This window comes from Macaca fascicularis, chromosome 9 (assembly GCF_037993035.2).
Source record: "Macaca fascicularis isolate 582-1 chromosome 9, T2T-MFA8v1.1".
Taxonomy (NCBI): Eukaryota; Metazoa; Chordata; class Mammalia; order Primates; family Cercopithecidae; genus Macaca; species Macaca fascicularis.
This window is the reverse complement of record NC_088383.1, coordinates 33543324-33565868: the sequence shown is the minus strand read 5'-3', so window position 1 is coordinate 33565868 and position 22545 is coordinate 33543324. Positions and strand designations below refer to the sequence as shown.

The 22545-nt window shown below is 37.4% G+C and overlaps 1 protein-coding gene across 1 annotated transcript in view; it reads right to left on the bottom strand.

Moving 5' to 3' along the window:
* The window catches only part of CCDC7 (coiled-coil domain containing 7), a 433255-nt gene that overhangs the window by 63985 nt on the left and 346725 nt on the right, over positions 1-22545 (bottom strand). Inside the window, exon 31 of the mRNA XM_065520519.2 lies at positions 19295-19402. Within this exon, the coding sequence (XP_065376591.1) occupies positions 19295-19402 (108 nt within the window). The remainder of the gene's footprint in view (positions 1-19294; positions 19403-22545) is intronic.

Here is a 22545-nt window from a genome sequence, read left to right as displayed (position 1 = left end):
TATACATATACATATATATGTATACGTACGTACATATACATATACATATATATGTATACATATACATATATACACACATATACACACACACATATATATACACATATCACAGTTTATCTACTCGTTGATTGATGGACATTTAGGTTGGTTCCACATTTTTGCAATTGTGAATTATGCTGCTTATAAACATGCATGTGCAAGTATCTTTTCATATAATGACTTCTTAGAACAATTCTGAGGTCACCTTGTTTCTTCCCCATCTTAAGTGGATTGTGTTTTAAATTTTGTTTGGAATTTTTGGAGGAGAGGGTAAAGTCTGATGTCCCTAGAATTCTGCATATTTAAAATAATTTTAAAAGGCCAGTAAATTTCACCAGGTTATTTTTATATGTTATTAATTCCCAATTTGCCCTGGTATGTCTTTTCAACTTACAGATTTGGGTCATCCATTATTTCAAAAATTAATTATTCAATTATGCCTTATAATATATTGTACATTTTATTTATTCTTCTTCGGGAATTCCAAATATTGAATTCTGGGAAATAGATATCTCAGAAAGTGTGAAAAACAAGTGCAAAGGCCCTCTGATGGGGTGAAATATAAAACATTTGAGAAACTGAAAGAAGCATTTTGGGCATGGCAAATAAATATCATTGCTTCAGTGAAGTTTCTAAGATTTCCTATTCTCTTTAGGAAACTACATTGCTAAATCCATTTATCTGTATTTTTCTCAGGTAGAATTTACCAAAAAAGGATACCCATACTATATTTGGGAGATAGAAGATATGCCATTATCCTTTGCACATAGTTGCAGCCAGAAATGCAGGCAGATACGAGATTTGTAGCAGAATTCTCTGAGCAAATGAGAACCCACAGACTTAAGACAGTTGGTGGGAGATTACTAAAAAATAATTGAGTATTGAAAGCTTCTGGTTTTAAAATGTTGGCATAGAAGCAATCTGGCTTCACTCACTTCCCCCCACAGAAAGCCATAAAGAAATATACAGCATCAATATTATGACCAGCAATATCCAGGAACCCATTATGAGAATGAGACAATTTTTAGGACCACAGAGAAGCAACAAAAACTGAAAGCTAACAGCGACTTGTCCCTGCCTCAATCCCTGGGAAAAATAAGAGAGCCTGAAGTGAGAAATATCCATGAGAACAGAGGAGACAGAGGGAGGAGTGAGCCTATTATCCTTAGCCCTGGAAACTGCTCTGTAACTTGGCCAAAGGGGATGCCAAATCAATGGCTACTAAGAGTGGCTCTCAAAAGCCCAAAACAAAGACAGGATCCGAAAGCAGCAAGAGAAAATTTAATAACATATAAGAAGCACTATCGTGTAGGAGGTATATTCCACAGGTCCTCTGGGCACAAACTTCCAGCTACTCTTCCTACACCTTTGGGAACCCCCACTTTGAGAAGGGCAGTGCTTTACTAGGGCCAAGAGAAACCCGGGTTTAAGGCTCCACCTAGTGCCAAAACTAAGGCAGTGAAAAAAATTTAGTACGGAATCTCTAAGCAAATGTATCTAATAAAACCCAAAACGAACCAGACAAAGAAGACAAATAAATAATTAATCCTTAAATGCAAAGATAGAGGAATACATCCCCAATAAATAACAGCAAACAAGGAACCATGACTTCTTCAATTGGAAAAGCAAAAAAATAATGACTGACGCTAATGAGATGATGAGAGTTCTCTGACCAAAAATTCAAAATAGAAGTTTCAAGGAAACTCAGTAGTCTACAAGATTAAAAATAAAAGCAATTCAGAAATCTATCACATAAATTTAACAGAGATTGAAATAATTTTAAAAATCAAACAAATCTTGGAGCTGAGAAATACATTTGCTGAACTGAAAAATTTTTAGAGGCTCTCAACAGCAGAATGGATCAAGCAGCGGAAGAACCAGTGAGCTTGAAGACAAGCTATTTGAAAATTCAAAGTGAAGGGGGGAAGAACAAAGAATGACATGGAACAAAGATTACCTACAAAATATTTAAAAACCTCAAAAGACCAACTCTAAGAATTATTAGTGTTCAAGAGGAAATTGAGCAAGAAAAAGGAGTACAAAGTTTTAACAGAAAACTTTCCAAACCCTGAGAAAGATATAAATATTCAGGTATAGGAAGGTCAGAGAAAACCAATTAGATTCAACTGAAATATATGCCAAGACTAAATGGGGAGGAATCTGGGAACCCTACATGGAGTTGCCAAGCACTAGGATGCTTTCCAGACCCTGAACAGCTCCTAAGGAAGGGATGTCTCTAGCCTGAGTAAGTTGCCACACCTAGAGAGAACAGGGCTGTCTTTCCTATAGGACTGGGGAAAGTCTGATCTGTTCACCCTCACTATGCATTTGACAAAAGTCTAATATCCATAATCTATAAGGAACATAAATCGGCAAGCAAAAGCAAACAACCGCATTAAAATATGGGCAAAGGACATGTATCAAAAGAAGACATACATGCACCAACAAATATGAAAAAATATATGAAAAATTGCTCATTATCACTAATATTAGAGAAATACAAATCAAAACCATGAGATAACATATCACACTAGTCAGAACAGCTACTTTTAAAAAGTCAAAAAACCAACAGATGCTGGCAATGTTGGAAAAAAAAAAAGGAAACACTTATATAATAATGCTGGTGGGAATGTAACTTAGTTCAGCCACTGTGGAAAGCAGTGTGGAAATTTCACAGAGAACTCAAAATAGAACTATCACTTGTTCTAACAATGCCACTGTTGGTTATATACACAAAGGAAAATAAATCATTCTACCAAAAAGACACATGCACTCAAAAGTTCATTACTGCACTATTCACAATAGCAAAGACATGGAAACCATGATTGTCAACGGTGGACTGGATAAAGAAAATATGATACAATACACCACGGAAATGATGCAACTATAAAAAAGAATAAAATCATATCCTTTGCAACAACATAGATGCAACTAGCGGCCACTATCCTAAGACAATGCAGGGACAGAAAACCAAATACTGCAATGTGGACGCAAAGATAGGAACAATAGATACGGGGGACTGCCTGATGTGGAGGAAGGTAGGAGAGGGACATGGGTGGGAAGGCTACCTATAGAATACTATGCTTAGTACCTTGGTGATGACATCTTTCATACACCAAGCCTTAGCAATATGCAATTTACCCATGTAACAAACCTCCACATATACCTGAACCTAATATAAAAGTAGGAAAAAAAGAAACTTTGAAGTTAAACTACATACTAGACCAAATAGGCCTAACTGACATTTAGAAACTATTTCACACAACTGCTGTAGAATACTCACTGTTTTTGTCAGCACATGAAATATTTTCCAGAACAGATCATAGTTATGCCACAAAACAGTCTCAATAAATTCAAAAATAAAGAAATTCTATCAAGTATTTTTTGAAGCACAATGTAATAAATGCATAAAATCAATAGTATAACAAACCTTGGAAATTGTATTAAGACATGGAAATTAAAAAACATTTTCTTGAATAACAAACACATGAATAAAGAAATTAAGGAAATTTAAAATTTCTTGAAACAAATGAAAATGGGAATACAATATACCAAATGTATTAGCAAAAGTGGTACTAATAAAGGTTATTCTGTCCTTCTGATCTCATTCAGATGTTTTTTGATTTATAAGTAAATTGTAAAGCTAATATCAAAACACACAAGACTAAGACAGAGAAACGGAGAAAAAAAGCATGAGTAATATATACATTAAAATATGTACACGTAGTATAGTAATGGATTTATAATTCATTACAAGACTTCAATTTATATTTTTCACTTCCTTCCACCAATAATTCCATGTCCTCACTTTCCCACAGCCAACTGCTTAGCTACCTAAGGCTCTTTCCTAGTTAAGATGGCTCAAAATTTTATTCTTGAAGGGAATAACCTTTTAGTTGTTCAGCCTTGATTATGTAATCTTCCCATGGACATATGTAATCTACTACCACACATAAAAGTAGTAAAGAATCATGTCAGTAAATCCTTTGTATTCTAAAGTCTTCCCCGAATCGCATGACTAACAGTTACCCAATTTCACCTAAGTGAAAATAGTCAAGATTAATATACCCTAATAATAAGAAGGTGTATTTTTAAAAACTTACTCAGCCAATCCATGTCCTTGATTGAAGAATTTATTGCATTTACATTCAAGGCTATTTATAGGTAAGAACTTACTATTATTGTTTTGTTATTTGTTTTTCCTGGTTGTTTTGTAGATCTTTTGCCCTTTTCCTTCTCTTTTGTTGCCTACCTTTATGATTTAATATTTTTTGTAGTTCTAAGCTTTGATTCTTTTCTCTTTATTGTTTGTAAATCTGCTATAATTACCCTGAGGCTTACATAAAACATCTAGGTGAGACAGAGTCTTGCTCCATTGCCCAGACTGGAGTACAATGACATGATCTCGGCTCACTGCAACCTCCACCTCCTGGGTTCAAGTGATTCTCCTGCCTCAGCCTCTCGAGCAGCTGTGATTACAAGCGTATGCCACCGCAGTCAGCGAATTTTTGTATTTTTAGTAGAGATGGGGTTTCACCATGTTGGCCAGGGTGGTCTTGAACTTCTGACCTCAGGTGATCTGCCCACCTCAGCTTCCCAAAGTGCTAGGATTATAGGCATCAGCCACCATGCCCAGCCAAGATCCAGGTTTTAAGCAAGTAATTTAAGCTGATAACAACTTTATTTTTGTCACATATCTAAACTATAGATTTGTATCTTCCCCCATTTATTATTTTGATGTCACAATTTACATCTTTTTGAATTATGTAACTTATTGTAGCTTTAGTTACTTCTGACAATTTTGACTTTTAACCTTTATTCTAGAGATATGTATGACCTACATACCACCACTACAGTATTCTGGATTTTTTTGTTTATCTCTATCCATGATGAGTTTATACTTCCATATGTATTCATGATATTATTTATTGTTCTTTTATTTCCACTTGAAGAAATCCCTTGAGCATTTCTTGTAAGGTAAATAAAGTGGTAGTACATTCCCTCAAGTTTTGTTTGTAAAAAGATTATTTTTCCTTTATTTATCCGAACAGCTTTGATGGGTATAGTATTCTTGACTAACTTTTTTTGTTTCTTTTAGCACTTTGAACATATCATTCGATTCTCTGCTGGCCCACAAGATTTCTACAAAGAAATCTGATGGAAATTTCCTCGATGTCACTTGATGCATTTCTCCTGCTGTTTTAAAAAGTCTTTTGACTTTGACAGTTTGATTATAATCTGCCTTGAAAATGACTTTTTTGGACTGAATCTGTTTGAGAACTTTCAGCTTCATGGATCTAGACATCCATGTCTCCCTTAAGACTTGAAGTAATTTTCATCAATTAATTCACTAAATAAGCTTTCCATTCCTTTCTCCACTTTGTTTCCTTCTTTAATACCTGTAATGTCAATGTTTGCTAATCTAATGATGTCTCATAAGTCCTTTCGTGTTCTTCATTCTTTTTCATTCTTTTTTTCTTCTCTGATAGAGTTGTTTCAAAATACCTATCTGAAAGGTCACAGATTTTTTTCTTCTGCTTCGTCTAGTCTGCTGTCGAAGCTCTCAGTTGCAGTTTTTATCTCATTCACTGAGTTCAGTTCCAAGATTTCTGTTTATTTCCTTTTTAAAATAATATCTTTATTATTTTATCTATGTCTTTATTGACTTTATCATTCAGATGATGAATTATTTTCTTGATTTCAGTGAATTGTCTATTTGTATTTTCTTATATCTTAGTGAGTTACCTTAAAATCATTATTTTGAATTCCTTTTCAGGAAATTTCTGTTTCTTTAGTGTCAGTTACTGTGTTCCTTTGGTGGTGGTGTCTTTTCTTGCTTTTTTATGATTCTTAAGTACCTGTGTTGAAGTCTGCACGCTGTTAGAGCAGTCACCTTTCCAAACTGATAGAGTGGCTTTTTATTTTAGAAAAGACTCACCTGCAGACGGACCCAAGGGTAGTGGTTTTGGTAGGGTGTGTTGGCTCTGGTTCCAGGTAGGCACAGTGGGGTCATCTCTGTGCAGCTTCCTTACCTGGGATCCATGTCAGTGATGACTGTGGGTGTCTCAGTGGCCTAGTTGGCAGAAATTTGTGGCAGTGATAGTAGCTGTGTAGCTGTTAGGGTTCTCAGTGAAAAGGGCTTCAGTAGTACCTCCTGCTCTCATTTTCCCCATAGTAATGACACTTAGCTGAGAAATCCCTCGTGGTGTTGGGTCTGATATGACCTGCAGGCAGCCTCAGTAGCATTACGTTCCAGGGCACAGTTAATTGAAGTGGCTATAAGATTGGGGTCCTGTGCTTAGTGTCTTGCAAAACTACTGAAGTATCCAGTATGTGGGATCAGGTTTACTCTCTGAGGAACAGGTGGATACAAATCTCCCACAAAACTGAGGACTCTGACTTTGAGGCACTCTTCAGTAGCTTGACTCAGGGACAGGAATATGGCTGTCACTCTGACCCTGTGAATCAGAATGAAGCACTAACACAGCTCTGGAGAAAAAAATGCATTCCAAAGGCTCAGGCCCTAGGGAGAAGGGCACAGCTGCAATTTGGCTTCTAGAAACAACAGACCATAGTGGCAACTTGAGCACTGGGAGAGGAGGTACCCCAGAGTAGTGACTCTGGATCCTGGAAGGGTGGAACACAATAGAGCCCATGTTCTGCAAGGCTTAGTGCAGCAGCCAGGACCCAGGAATGGCTGCTCCAGCTGTGGTGCCAATGGCCCCAGGTGCAGCCTGGGCTAGCACTCCAGAGGACACAAGCAGTCAGCCTTGGTGGTGTTTATGTGGTGTTAATTCTGCAGGCATGCAGAATGCAAGAGTGTGGGGGCATGTCTTCCTCCACCTAGATTTCAGAGACTGTCATGAACAGTCTGGGGTCCCAGACAGAAACATGTCACAGGGTTGAACCACCACAGACAGCCCCCATTAGAACAATGCCGAGTGGACAGTGGAGTCAGAGTTACCACTAGGCATAGTGGAGCCTTGAGAGTGGGGCTGGCCAGGAGACTTCAAAACTCTGGACCACTAAGGTGTAATGCCAGTCTGGGAAAGCTGCAGGCACAAGACTCCAACCCATGAGTGTTGTTGTCTGGGCCAAGGCCAGCAAAGGCATAGAGGTGGGACTGCCTGAGACTTTGAGGGCCCAATCCCCACCCAAGTGTGCTCAGAGGGTGGAACATGAAGTCAAAAAAATTTATTCTCTAGCTTTAAGATTTAACGTTGCTCTCCTTGTTGTATTTTGGACTTACTTGGAGCCAGTTATCTCCTATTATCTTGCATATTTTGTCATTTTGGGATGGCAATGCCTATTCTATTCTTGTCTCACTAGTGTATTTTGGAAGCACAAAGGGGGCAAAAGAAAGATAGATGGAATCAAACTTCCCCTTTTATAATAACCCACTCCTAAGATAACAAACCTATTCCTCTGTCATAATAGCATTAATCTATTCACTCTGCCTTCACAGCCTAATCACCATACATTAAGGCTCCACCTCTGAACACTGCTGCATTGGGAATTAAGTTTCCAATGCATGCTTTTGGGTGGACGTATTCAAACTATAGCAGTGTCCCATAATTCTTGTAGGGTTCTTTTTTACTTTTTTATTTTCTTTTTTTTTTTTGGGTAATTTCAAATAATCTGTGTTCAAACTTACTGATTATTCCTTTTGCCTGATCTAGTCTGCTACTGAAATGCAATATGGAATTTTTCAGTTCAATCGTTGAGTGTTTTAGTTCTAGAATTTCTGTCTGGTTCTTTTGTATGATTTCTATCTCTTTATTGAATTCATTTTACTTATTTTCTTGATTTTTTCTTAGTTGTCTATCTGTTTTCTCTCGTAGTTCACCGAATTCCCTTAAGATTATTTTGAACTTTCTGTCAGACAGTTTATAAACCTCCATTTATGTAGGGTCAATTACTAGTGCTTTATTTTGTTCCTTTGGTGATGTTATGTTTCCTGATTGTTCATAATTTGTGTGCCCATGCATTGGTATTTTCACATTTAAAGAAGCAGGCACTTATTCCAATCTTTACAAACTAGCCTTGGCAGAAAAAGCCCTTCACCATTCAGCTCAACCAGAGACTATGGGCTGGTCATCCATCTGACTTGGTTCCTGAGTAGTCTTGCTGCTGGAGTTCTCAGCAGGCTGGCCTGGTGCCTGGATGAGAAGGCAGGTGGGTCTGGTGCCTGAGTCTGCCAGGTTGGGCCTAGAGCCTGGGTCCACATTGGCTGACTTTGCACTGGGGTCCACTATGGTTCTGGAAGCTGTATCCACAAAATCAGGTCTGTAGCTAGGGTCCACTGGAGTGGAACTATTGACTGGGTCCACAGGGGCAGGTCTGAATCTTGTATTTGTGGGAACTGGTCTGATGTCTGGGTCCATGAAGAATGACTTGGTACAGGGGTGGGCCTTTAGCCTGAGTCTGTAGGGACAGCTAGGTGCTTGGATAAGCCTGGAACTTTGATCCATGGAGATGGATTGGTGCTGGGGTTTTTCAGTGTTGACCTGGCAGTAGGGTAGAGCTAGAGACTGGGTCCATGGGTGCTGGCCTAAAACCTGGAGTTGTGAAAGCCAGCCTGACAGTGGCTAAATCTGAAGCAAACTTGGACCTTGAATCTGAGTTTGCAGAAGCAAGCCTGGGACCACAGAAAATTACCTGACACTGGGCAGGCCTGTACCAGTATCTATAGACTGGCCTGGTACTGAGGCAGGCGTAGAGGTTGGATACACATAAATAGGCCTGGAATCTGAGGCTGGATTTGATGGCCTTGGGTCTGAACTCAGGAATAAAGCTTAGTTGATTGCTACTGTCTGGAGAATAGGTCCACAGAGGCTGGTATAGTGCTGGTGGCAGTCTGAAACCTGGGGCTACTGGGGCTGACCTGACAATTGGGCAGGCTTGGAGTCTCAGGTACATCTGAAGCCTGAGTCTTCAGGGGCCAGCTTAGGGCCTGGAGCTACTGGGGCTGACCCGGCTCTGAGATCAGTCTGGGGTGTGAAGCTCTGGGGCCAGCTTGGTGCTGGGACAGCCCAGAAGACTGAGTCTATGGGGCAAGCTCAGTGTTGAGGCAGTGTTGGTTTGCAGGTGGTGGCCTGGACTCTAGGGCTGCAAAGTCCAGCCTAATGCTGAGGTAAGCCTGAAGGCTGGGACCACTGGAGCTTGCCTGGTGGTAGAGCAAGACTAGAGGCTGAATCTGTGGCAGCTGGACTGGTGCCAGAATGGGCCTGAAGGCTTCATCTATAGGGCCATCCTGGAGAGGAGGCTTTCAGGGGCAGGCCTGAAGCTTGAGTCTGTGGTGCTGTCCTGGAATAGGAGTGAGCCTGAAGCCTGGGGCCTCTGGGGCCAGCCTGGAGCTGGGACTGCTAGGGCTGGTCTGGTGGTGGGACAAAACTGGAGACTGCATTGGCAGAGCTGGCTTGAAGAAGCCTAGAGCCACAGGAGCTGGCCGGGCATTGGGGTGGGCCTTGAGGCTGGGTCTGCAGATACTGGCCTAGAGTTTGTGGCTGTAGGGGCCTGCCTGGCATTGGATTTTACTCCAGTGGACTGAATATTGGGGTCCATGGAAAAGTCCAGTGCTCATTTAACCTTTCTTTCCTCACATTAAGGGTATCTCTCTCCACACTGTGCTGCCTGAAGTTAAGGAGGGAGTGATGCAGATTATGTAAAACTGTCCTTCCTCCCCTCTTCAATGCATATTTCTTACATCTGTGTTTCACTCAAGTGCTGTAATCTCTCATCTGGTTTCTTAAGCTGTTGTAAAGGTATTTTCATACATAGATAGTTGTTCAAACTGATGTTTCTATAGCGGCAAAAGCACTGGGAAATCTTATTCCATCTTGCTGATGTCATTCCATAGGGCTGTCTTTGCATTTTGACAGAATTACAATGTGTCTTGGTGTTGATCTGAGTTTATTCTACTTGGCGTCTGGTTAGTTTTAAATGTGTAGATGCATGTCTTTCATCACATTTGGGATATTTTTTACCCATAATTTCTTCACATATTCCTTCTGCTCTTTTCTCTTTTCTCCTTCTGAAACCCACATAATGTGTTGCTGATCCACTTGGTGTTGTCCCACAGGTCCCTTCCCTTTCCTTCGTTTTTATTCCTGCTCCTCAGACTTAAAAATTACAATTGTCCTATGTTCAGATTCACTGATTCTTCTTTTTGTCTGCTCAGATCTGCTGTTGAATCTATGAATTATTCATTTCAACTATTATATTTTTGAACTAAGGATATTGTTTATTTTTTATCATCTTTATTCCACTGTTTTTACAAAGTTTTTCTGATTTCCTTTTGTTCTTTGTCCATGTTTTCCTTTAGCTCTTTGACGATATTTAATATAGTGAGTATTTTATTTTATTTTATTTTATTTTATTTTTTTGGGGTGGAGTCTCACTCTGTTGCCCAGGCTGAAGTGCAGTGGCATGACCTTGGCTCACTGTAATCTCTGCCCCCTGGGTTCAAGCAATTCTCCTGCTTCAGCCTCCCTAATAGCTGGCATTACAGATGTGCATTACCACGCCCGGCTAATTTTTGTATTTTTAGTAGAGATGAAGTTTCACCATGTTGGCCAGGCTGGTCTTGAACTCCTGGCCTCAAGTGATCCACCTGCCTTGGCCTCCCAAAGTACTAGGATAACATGTGTGAGCCACCATACCTGGCCCAATATAGTCGTTTTAAAGTCTGTCTAGTAAGTACATTGTATGAGCTTCCTCAGGAATGGTTTCTCTCAATTTATTTTGCTCCTTTGATTTGTCCATACTTACTTCTTTTTATTATGCCCTGTAATTATTTTTCTATTGAAAGTTGTTCATCTGGATATTAAAAGGGGTGATGCTAGAGATTATCTTTTCTCCCTTCGCCAGGTATTGCTCTTTTTGATTGCTGAAAGCTATAGTCAGACATTTGTTTAGGTTAGCAAATCATTTTTACAAAAACTTTATTCTGTGTGTTACCACTGAAGTCTGTTACTTAGAGCTCATGTTCAGTTACTGTTTTTATAGAGATTTCTTTCAATGTCAGCATTTCTTTTTAAATTAAAAGAACTCCCCCCACACACCAAACACCTTTCACAGTATTTGCAGGTTAGTTTATCCTAAGAGTCTCCCTTCAGCACTTAGCTAGGCTTGCATTGAGCCCAGAAATAAGGCTGAGTTGAAAGTTTAATGTCTTGTTAATCACAAGTATTAACAGCACTATATACCAAGCTGAAGAAGGAATCTCAGAGCTTGAAGACTAGCTCCCTGAAACAACTCATACAAAAATAAAAAGACAAGAATAAAAAAGAATGAACAAAAACTTTGGGAAATAAGGGGCTATGGTAAGAGACCAAATTATGACTCATAAAGAGAGATGAAGAAAATTTAGAACTATGGTACTACAAATGCCACTTTTCCTAAATCCTCCCAATTAATGCCTTCTACTTTATTTGCTAAATATTTTATACTTCCATGCATAAGTCTTTGTAAACTATCAGCTTTTTATTCCACTGATATTATTTCTATGTCCTCCACTTTTTAAAAAATAATTCTCTTATTTTAAACTTTTTTCTACTTTTAGTTTTGATTTTATCATCTTCTTTTTCTACCTCCTTGTTACGAACTTATAATCCTAACTTTTTAGTTTTCTTTATTTTCTATCATATGCAACCTTTAAATTTCCTTATAAAAACCTATTTAAGGACCTCTTGTAAGTGCTTATGTGTAGTGTTTTAATTTTAATTTAGTCTCAAATATATCCTAGTGTCCATTATCTTTTCTTCAGCTTATAAATAGGATTTTAAATTTTGCAGAAGAATTTTTATCTTATTTACTATTTAGTTCTGTTTTATTGTGTCATAGAAAATGTGATTTGTGGAAATAATTTTTTGGTATCCATTGAAACTTAATGTGTGGCCTAATATGTAGTCAATTTTTGCATGCGTACTCCATTTATTGAGTGAAGTGTTCTATAAGTATCTGTTTAATATGTCTATCACAGAAGGATCTACATCCTTCATAAACTAGTTTTTTCAGCAATATTTGATAGAGATGGAAATAGTGTAGAGATGTTCAATTTTTGTAGATCCATAAATTCTGCACAGTTCTTCATACATTTTGAAAATTTCTTTTCTTTTTTCTTTTTTTTTTTTTTGGTTTTTTGTTTTTTGAGAGTCTTGCTCTATCTCCCAGGCTGGAGAGCAGTGGCGCAATCCCGGCTCACTGCAACCTCTGCCTCCCAGGTTCAAGCAAGCCTCTTGCCTCAGCCTCTTGAGTAACTGGGACCACAGGCACTTGCCACCAAGCCCAGCTAAATTTTGTACTTTTGGTAGAGATAGGGCTTTGCCATGTGGGCCAGGATGGTCACGAACTCCTGACCTCGGTTGATCCACCCTCCTTTGCCTCCCAAAGTGCTGGGATTACAGGCACGAGTCACAGCACCCAGCCCATGCCTGTATTTCCAGCTACTTGGGAGGGTGAGGCAGGAGGATCACTTGAACCCGGGAGGCGGAGGTTGCAGTGAGCTAAGATTGTGCCACTGCACTCCAGCCTGGTGACAGAGCGAGACTTCGTCTCAAAATAGAGAACTTTGGCTCATCAAAAGAAACGAGATCATGTCCTTTGTAGGGACATGGATGAAACTGGAAGCCACTATCCTCACCAAACTAACACAGGAACAGAAAACCAAACATCACATATTCCCACTTATAAGTGAGAGCTTAACAATGAGAACACATGGACACAGGGAGGGGAACAACACACACTGGAGCCTGTCAGAGGGCCGTGGGGTATGGGGGAGAGCATTGGGAAAGAGCTAATGCATGCCAGGCTTAATACCTGGGTGATGGGTTGATAGGTTCAGCAAATCACCATAACACACATTTACCTATGTAACAAACCTGCACATCCTGCACAGGTACCCTGGAACTTAAAAAAAATAAAATAAAATTTCTTTTGTAATTTTTGTATTTTTATCAAAAAACCTTCATTTTTATTGTGTAAAATACACATAATATAAAATTTATTATTTTAACCATTTTAAATGTATGATTAATTGTATTAACCACAATCACTTTGTTGTGCAACCATCACCACCATCTATCTTCAGAAAGCCTTCACCTTTCTAAACTAAAACTCTACTCATTAAGCACTAGCTCCCTATTAGCCTCCATTGCCAGGCCTTGGGAACCTTTGATCTACTTTCTGTCTACTTATTCTAGGTACCTCATATAAGTGGTACAATAAGATACAATATTTATCTTTTGTATTTGCCTTATTTCCTTGTTATCATAATATTTCAAGATTCATTCACTTTGTAGCATGTTTCAGAACATGATTCATTTTTAAAGTGAGATAATATTTCAGTGTATGTATATACCATATTTTGTTTCTGCATTCATTTGCTAATGGACATTGGGTTGTTTACAACTTTTGGCTAATGTGAATAATGCTGTTACAAACACTGATGCACAAGTACCTGTTTTCAATTCTTTTGGGTCTACATCTTGAAGTAAATAGATCATATGAGAACTCCATGTTGAACTTTTTGATAAACAACCAAACTGTTTTCCACAGCAGTGACACTGTTTTACATTCCCATGAACAATTCACAAAAGTTCCTATTTATCTACATCCTTGCCAATGCTCCTTATTTTCTGTTTTTATAATGAGAGTCATCCTAATGGCTATGAAGTGATATCTTAATGTGATTTTCATTTGCATTTCTCTAATGGCTAATGATACTAAGTATCTTTTTTAGGGCAAATTAGCAATTTGTGTATCTCCTCTGGAAAAATGTCTATTCAAATCACTTGCCCATTTTTAAATGAAGTTGAGTTTTTTGTTAATTAATAAAACTTCCTTGTGTATTCTAGACATTAAGCCCTTATCAGATATGTAATTTGCAAATATTTTCTCCCACTCTCTGGGTTGTGCTTTCACTCTCTGATACTGTCTTTTGATGACAAAAGTTTTTAATTTTGAAGAAGTCCAACTTACCTATTTTTTTCTTTTGTTGTCTGTGCTTTGGGAGTCATACCCCAAAAATAATTGCTAACTTCAACGTCATGAAGCCTTTTCCTTGTTTTTCTCTCAGAGATTTTATGGTTTTAGGTCTTATATGTAGGTATTTGGTCCATTTTAATTTCCATATATAATGTAAGGTAAGGATTCAACTTCATTCTTTTTTTTTTTATTATTATACTTTAAGTTCTAGGATACATGTGCATAACATGCAGGTTTGTTACATATGTATACTTGTGCCATGTTGGCGTGCTGCACCCATCAACTCGTCAGCATCCATCAACTCGTCATTTACATCAGGTATAACTCCCAATGCAATCCCTCCCCCCTACCCCCTCCCCATGATCGGCCCCGGTGTCTGATGTTCCCCTTCCCGAGTCCAAGTGATCTCATTGTTCAGTTCCCACCTATGAGTGAGAACATGCGGTGTTTGGTTTTCTGTTCTTGTGACAGTTTGCTAAGAATGATGGTTTCCAGCTGCATCCATGTCCCTACAAAGGACACAAACTCATCCTTTTTGATGGCTGCATAGTATTCCATGGTGTATATGTGCACATTTTCTTAATCCAGTCTGTCACTGATGGACATTTGGGTTGATTCCAAGTCAACCCAAATTTGCTATTGTGAATAGTGCCACAATAAACATACGTGTGCATGTGTCTTTATAGCAGCATGATTTATAATCCTTTGAGTATATACCCAGTAATGGGATGGCTGGGTCATATGGTACATCTAGTTCTAGATCTTTGAGGAATTGCCATACTGTTTTCCATAATGGTTGAACTAGTTCACAATCCCACCAACAGTGTAAAAGTGTTCCTATTTCTCCACATCCTCTCCAGCACCTGTTGTTTCCTGACTTTTTAATGATCGCCATTCTAACTGGTGTGAGATGGTATCTCATTGTGGTTTTGATTTGCATTTCTCTGATGGCCAGTGATGATGAGCATTTTTTCATGATGGATTAGAGACTTAAATGTTAGACCTAATACCATAAAAATCCTAGAAGAAAACCTAGGTAGTACCATTCAGGACATAGGCATGGGCAAAGACTTCATGTGTAAAACACCAAAAGCAACGGCAGCAAAAGCCAAAATTGACAAATGGGATCTCATTAAACTAAAGAGCTTCTGCACAGCAAAAGAAACTACCATCAGAGTGAACAGGCAACCTACAGAATGGGAGAACATTTTTGCAATCTACTCATCCGACAAAGGGCTAATATCCAGAACCTACAAAGAACTCAAACAAATTTACAAGAAAAAAACAAATAACCCCATCAAAAAGTGGGCAAAGGATATGAACAGACATTTCTCAAAAGAAGACATTCATACAGCCAACAGACACATGAAAAAATGGTCAACTTCATTCTTTTGACATGAATATCTGGTTTGTGGAAAAGACTGTCTTTTTGTGGAAGCACCGTGTTTGGAAAAGACTGCCTTTTTCCCAGGAAATAGTATTGGCAACTTTGCTGAAAGTTATTTCACCATATAGCAAGGATTTAATTCCAGTCTCTCAATTCTATACCATTGGTCTGCATGTCTGCTTTACACCAGTATATCATTCTTTTGATTGCCATAGCTTTATACTAAGTTTTGAAATCAGGAAGTGTGAGACTTCCAAATTTATTATCCTTTTTCTTAATTATTTTGGATATGTGTGGTCCCTTGTATTCCTATGATTTTTAAGATAGGGTTTTCTATTTTGCAACAATAACCTCATAAGTGTTATGGGAATTTGATAAGAACTGCAGATTGCATTGAAGGTGTAGATCACTTTAGGTATTACTTTCATCTCAATAATATTGTCTTCTGAGCGGGCATGGTGGCTCATGCCTGTAATCCCAGCACTTTGGGAGGCTGAGGCAGGCGAATCACTTGAGGTCAGGAGTTTGAAATCAGTCTGGACAACATAGTGAAACCCCGTTTCTACTAAACATACAAAAATTAGCTGAGCATGGTGGCATGTGCCCATAATCCCAGCTACTAGGGAGACTAAGTCAGGAGAATTGCTTGAACCTGGGAGGCGGAGGTTGCAGTGAGCCGAGATTGTGCCACTGCACAGCCTGGGCAACAGAGCGAGACTCAATCTCAAAAAAAAAAAAAAAAAAAAAAAAAAAGTTGTCTTCTAATCTATGAACATGAGATATCTTTCCATTTATTTATATCTTCTTAATTGTTTTCAGCATTATATGGTAGTTTTCAGTATACAAGTCTTTTGCCTTTTGCCTTCTTGGTTAAATTTATTCCGAAATATTTTGTTCTTTTGATGCCATTATAAATGGAACTGTTTTCTTAATTCTTTTTAGATAGCTCACTACCAGTGCATAGATATGTAACCAATTTTTGTGTGTTCATTTTGTATCCTGCAACTTTGCTAAATTTGTTTATTAGATCTAACAGTTGTTTTGTGGAATCATTAGGGTTTTCTTCATATAAGATAATGTCACCTCTTGGCAGATAATTTTATTTCTTCCTTTCCAGTTTGGATGTTATCTATCTATCATCTACCTATCTTCTATTCTAACTGGTCCAAATAGATTTTGAATACTATTTTGACTAGAAGTTATCTAAACAGGTGTCCTTGTATTGCTCCTGATCTTAAGGAAAACATTTTCAATCTTTCACCATTGAATATTATGTTAGTTGTGGATTTTTTGTATTTGGCTTTTCATCATGATGTGGAAAGGCTCTATTCCTAGCTTGTTTACTGTTTTTACATGAAAGTCTATTGAATTTGGTCAAATGCTTTCTCTGCATCAACTAAGAGGATCCAGTGGGGTTTTTTGTTGTTAATTCTGTTAACATGGTATATCACACTAATTGACTTTTGTCTATTGAATTATCCTTGCATTTGAGAAGTAAAACTCATAAATTCGCATTGTATAATTTTTATATGCTGCTAAATTTTATTTGCTAATATTTTGTTGAAGATTTTGCATCATTACTCATAAGGGATATTGGTCTGTCATTTGCTTTCTTATAGCATTTCTGATTTTAGTATCAGGATAATGCTGTCCTCATAGAATGAGTTAGGAAGTATTCCCTCCTCTTCAGTTTTCTGAAAGAACTTGAGGATTAGTTTTAATTCTTCTTCAAATATTTGGTAATATTCACCCATAATGTCGTCTGGTCCTAGATTTTTCTTTGTTGGAAAATTTTAATTAGGATTCAGTATTCATCTTAATTAGGGGTCTATTTATAGATTTCTTCATAAGTCAGTTCTGGTAGACTGTATATTTCTATCAATTTGTTCACTTCCTCTAGGTTATCCAGTTTTTCGTGTACAGTTGTTCACAGTGTTGTCTTACAATGCTTTTTATTCTTTTAAAATTGGTTGTAATGTTCCCACTTTCTGTTTTGATTTTTAGCAATTTGAGTATTATTTTTCCATAGTCAATCTAGCTAAAGTTTTGTCATTTTTGTTCATCTAAAGTGCATCTTTTGTTAGCAGCATATAGTTGATCATTAAAAAAAAATCCATTCTGTAAATTTCTGCCTTTTGAATGAAGAGTTTTGTCAATTTAGATTTAAAATAATTACTGATAAGGAAAGACATTTCTGCCATTTTGATACCTATTTTTTGTATGTTATACTTTTTGCCCTTCATTTCCTCTAATTCCATCTTTTTTGTGTTTAGTTGACTTTTTGTAGGGACATGTTTTGATTCCTTTCTCTTTTCTTCATGCATGCATCATAGATATTTTCTTTGTGATTACCAAGCAAATAATATATAACGTCTTAAAGTTATAATAATTTAATTTGAATTGATACCAACTCAACTTCAATGCATCCAAAAAGTATACTCTTATGCAGCACCCTCTAACTTATCCTTGTTATTAACATCACAGATCATGTCTTTATACATTGTGTGTCCATAACATAAATTTGTAATCATTTTTATGTATTTGTCTTTTGAGTATTATAGATACAAAGAATAGAGTTACAAGCCAAAATTATAATAATGATGGCTTTTATATCTGCCAATGGACTTATCTTTGCCAGAGATCTTTATTTCCTCATGTGGTTGAAGTTACTGTATAGCATTCTTTCATTTTAACCTGAAGAATTCCCTTTAAAAGGCTTTTTGTCTGTTTGTTTTTTTTGACAGGGTCTTGTTCTGTCACCAGGCTGGAGTGCAGTGGTGTGATCTCGGCTCACTGAAACCTCCTCCTCCTAGGTTCAAGTGATTCCCCTGCCTCAGTCTCCTGAGTAGCTGGGACTATAGGCATGTGTCACCACGCCAAGCTAATTTTTTATATTTTAGTAGAGACGGTGTTTCACCATTTTGGCCAGGATGGTCTTGATCTCCTGACCTCGTGATCCACCTGCCTTGGCCTCCCAGAGTGCTTGGATTACAGGGGTGAACCACCGTGCCCAGTCTAGAAGTTTTAATAGGGCAGGTCTACTATTAATGCCATGATTGCCAGGAGATTTTCATATTGGCTTTTGCTGGAGCACTCTTTTGACAATTCCACAAAACTTTCTTACCATTTTGAAGATAGACTTTTCTTAATTAGGTATTCTCTTGGATGCTATAAATCTGTGACTATTTTCTGGAGCTCTGACAAAGTTGGTTCTGATAGATTATTCTAATTTTTTTCAATGTTTCTGTCAGAGACTGAGAGTTTGGATGTTTTCAGTTTGCCATTTTGCTCGTGTTTGCCTGTTGCCTTTAAGGAGTGATTTGAAAGCTACCAGAGAACATTTTGGTTATATCTTATTAGAAAATAGTCACTTAACCACACTACCACTAGCTTTCACACATATTCTAGCTTCTTCCCCATTCTGATGATCTTTTTCACCATTTGACATTGCCAATTTAATAATAAGCACATCACAAGGCAGCCATATTGTCTATATGGTACTAGTTCCATTTGTCTTTCCATCTTGCTATACAAAAGATGGTATAAGAAATGACAACTATGTCCTCAAGGAGCTGTTCATATAGCATCTAGTTTATGTTATGAAAATTCACAGTAGTGGAAAGCCTATATGTATTTTGTTTCATGAGTAGGTAAAGGGAAATATATGAAACATTACAAAATTAATGTTGTCTAGTGGAGTAAAAACACGTAATTTAAATATACACTTAATTGACATGTAGACAGATTGAGTAGAATGAACTTATTAAGTTGAGAAAGACTACTCCTTCTTTGAATTTCCTGTTTTTTAACAGAACTATACAGTTGAAATATTTTAATTCTTAAATTGTGTTCTACTATATCCAAACATAAATCTGTACTTACCGACCACTTTGTTTAAATCCAATCGAATTATTAGGTCGCTAATTGATGGGTACACTGCTGGAAGATTTTCTGCTGTATTTGGAAGTTCTGAGGCTGCTTCATTTGTAACTGTAAGAATAACAGATTGACAAAGTCATTGATTTAAAAAACTAACATTTTGTGAAACACCTAGGAATGCATGTAACCAAGAAGGTGAAAGATCTCTACAAGGAGAACTGCAAAAACACTGCTGAAAGAAATCAGAAATGGCACAAATAAATGAAAAAACAGTCCCTGCTCATGGATTGAGAGAATCAATGTCATTAAATGGCCATACTGTCCAAAGCAATTTACTGGTTCAATGGAGTCCTATCAAACTACCAATGTCATTTTTAACAGAATTAGGAGAAGCTATTCTAAAATTCATGTGAAGCAAAAAAAGAAGCCTAATAGCCAAAGCCATCCTAAGCAAAAAGAACAAAGCTGAAGGCATCATACTACCTGACTTGAAACTATTTTACAGGGCTACAGTAACCAAAAGAGCATTGTACTGGTACGAAAAGGCACATAGACCAACAGAACAGAGTAGAGAACCCAGAAATAAAGCCACATACCTACAATCATCTGATCTTCGAGAAACCCAGAAAAAATAAGCAATAGGGACTCCCTATTCAATAAATGATGCTGGGATAGCTGGCAAGCCATATGCAGAAGAACGAAATTGGACCCCTGCTTTTTACCATATACAAAATTTGATCAAGAAGGATTAAAGATTTAAATGTAAGACTTCAAACTATAACAATCCTAGAAGAAAACCTAGTAAATACCCTTCTCAATATCAGCCTTAGCAAAGAATGTATGGCTATGTCTTCAAAAGCAATTGCAACAAAAACAGAAATTGACAAATGGGATCTAGTTAAACTAAAAATCTTTTGCACAGCAAAAGGAACTACCAACAGAGCAGACAACCTACAGAATAAAAGAAAAATATTCATGAACTATGCATCTAACAAAGGTCTAGAATCTATAAGGAACTTAAACCAACAAGCAAAAAACAAATCACTCCATTATAAAGTGGGGCAAAGGACATAAACAGAAACGTCTCAAAAGAAGATATACGAGTGGCCAAGAAACATATGAAAAAATGCTCCACACCACTAATCATCAGAGAAATGCAATTTAAAACCACAATGAGATACCATCTCACACCAGTCAGAATGGCTATTTTTATTATTTTGAGACGGAGTCTCACTCTGTCACCCAGGCTGGAGTGCAGTGGCACGATCTTGGCTCACTGCAACCTCCACCTCCAGGTTCAAGTGATTCTCCTGTCTCAGCCTCTGGAGTAGCTGGGATTACAGGCACACGCCACCATACCTGTCTAATTTGTGTGTGTGTGTGTGTGTGTGTTCTTTTTTAGTAGAGACAGGATTTCACCATGTTGGCCTGGCTGGTTTTGAACTCCTGACCTCAAGTGATCCACCCACCTTGGCCTCCCAAAGTGCTGGGATTACAGGTATGAGCCACCACACCTGGCTCAGAATGGCTATTACTAAAAAATAAAAAATAAAAACAGATGGCAAGTCTGTGGAGAAAAGGGGACACGTACACACTGTTGGTGGGAATGTAAACTAGTCTAAACACTTGGAGAGCAGTTTGGAAATTTCTCAAAGAAAGAGTTGAAATACCATTTGACTCAGCAATCCATTCCTGGCTATATACCCAAAGGAAAATAAATTGTTCTACCAAATGGACACATGCATCCATACATTCACCACAGTGCCATTCATAACAGCAAAGACACAGAATCAACAGTAGGTGCTCATCAATGGTGAACTGGATATAGAAAATGTGGTACCTATATACCATGGAATAATATATAACCATTAAAAAGAACAAAATCATGTCTCCAGCTGCAACATGGATGCAGCTGGAGGCCATTATCCAGAGGGAGCTAATGCAGAAACAGAAAACCAAATACCGCATCTCTTCTTTTATATGTGGGAGATAAACATTGGGTACACATGGACATAAAGATGGGAACCATAGACACTGTGGAATACTAAAAGGGGGAGGAAGTAGGGGTAAAATGATCTCTTGGGTATTATGCTATCTGGGTGATGCGTTCAGTCATACCCCAGACTTCAGCATCACACAATATACTTTTGTAACAAATCTGCATGTGTACCAGCTGCTTCTAAGATAGAAGCTGAAAAAGTAAAAAAAGTACATACAGTAAAAAACAACAAAAACCCTAACATTTTGTATGAGGCAGAAGTATAGTACCTAGTACTAATTAGAGATATTTTACCTCCCAATCATCTAATCATCTAACCTTATTTACTTTGCAATTTAACATGCTAATTATTCAAGTGAATACAAATATGTTAAATAATTTCAAATTCATACAAAATAGCTACTATATGCCACCTTTTATACTAAGTACTTTTGAAGTATTATCTCATTTAACCATTATAATAATTGAAGAAAATAAGTATTTTATCTCCATTTAACAGATGACGGAAATAGAACTTATTGATATTATGCATATTGTGGAAGGCCACATAGTTATTAAATATAAAAGCCTGGAATGAATTGATTCTTTTAGTTTCCGAAATCTGTTCTCCAACTAATAAACTCAAATATCTACTGAGACTGAGTATGTAATATGAGTGTTATGAGCCTGGTGATGATAGGGATGGCATAAAGAGCAAGGTGAAATGGAGAGTACCTGTTTTATTTAATTAAAAAAACCATTATTCTTACCACTACAAATGCATAACAGATATTCTCAGGTGTTCTAAATTCCCCAAAGAAGCTAGAAATCTTGATATTTACAATAATTTTCAAAATTTCAAAATATTTGCAGATAGTTTAAGACTTCTATATTCATGTTTGAAGGACAAATCTTCAGCTAGTACTACAAGAAAATTATCTGTCTTTAGAAAAGGATTAATTCTAATATATGGGTGCAATTTAAGGGCCAATCACTGGTATATTTCCTTGGAAAATATGATCATTTACCCACCAATGTATCTCTCTCTGATCTAGGACGATGGAATAGCAATTTCGGATTACATAGTATATATGTTTATTCCTCACCAGATCACTTTGGACATCTAGAGCATTATGGTTTTTTTCTAAAAACAGATAGTTACTATAGGTATTTAAACTGTGTTCTTAGTAATCTTCAAAGTACTCAAAGTCAGAAAGTCATATAGTAATCTTACAAAATCTCTGGTTATTTTCTATTTTTAAATCCTTAAGAAGAT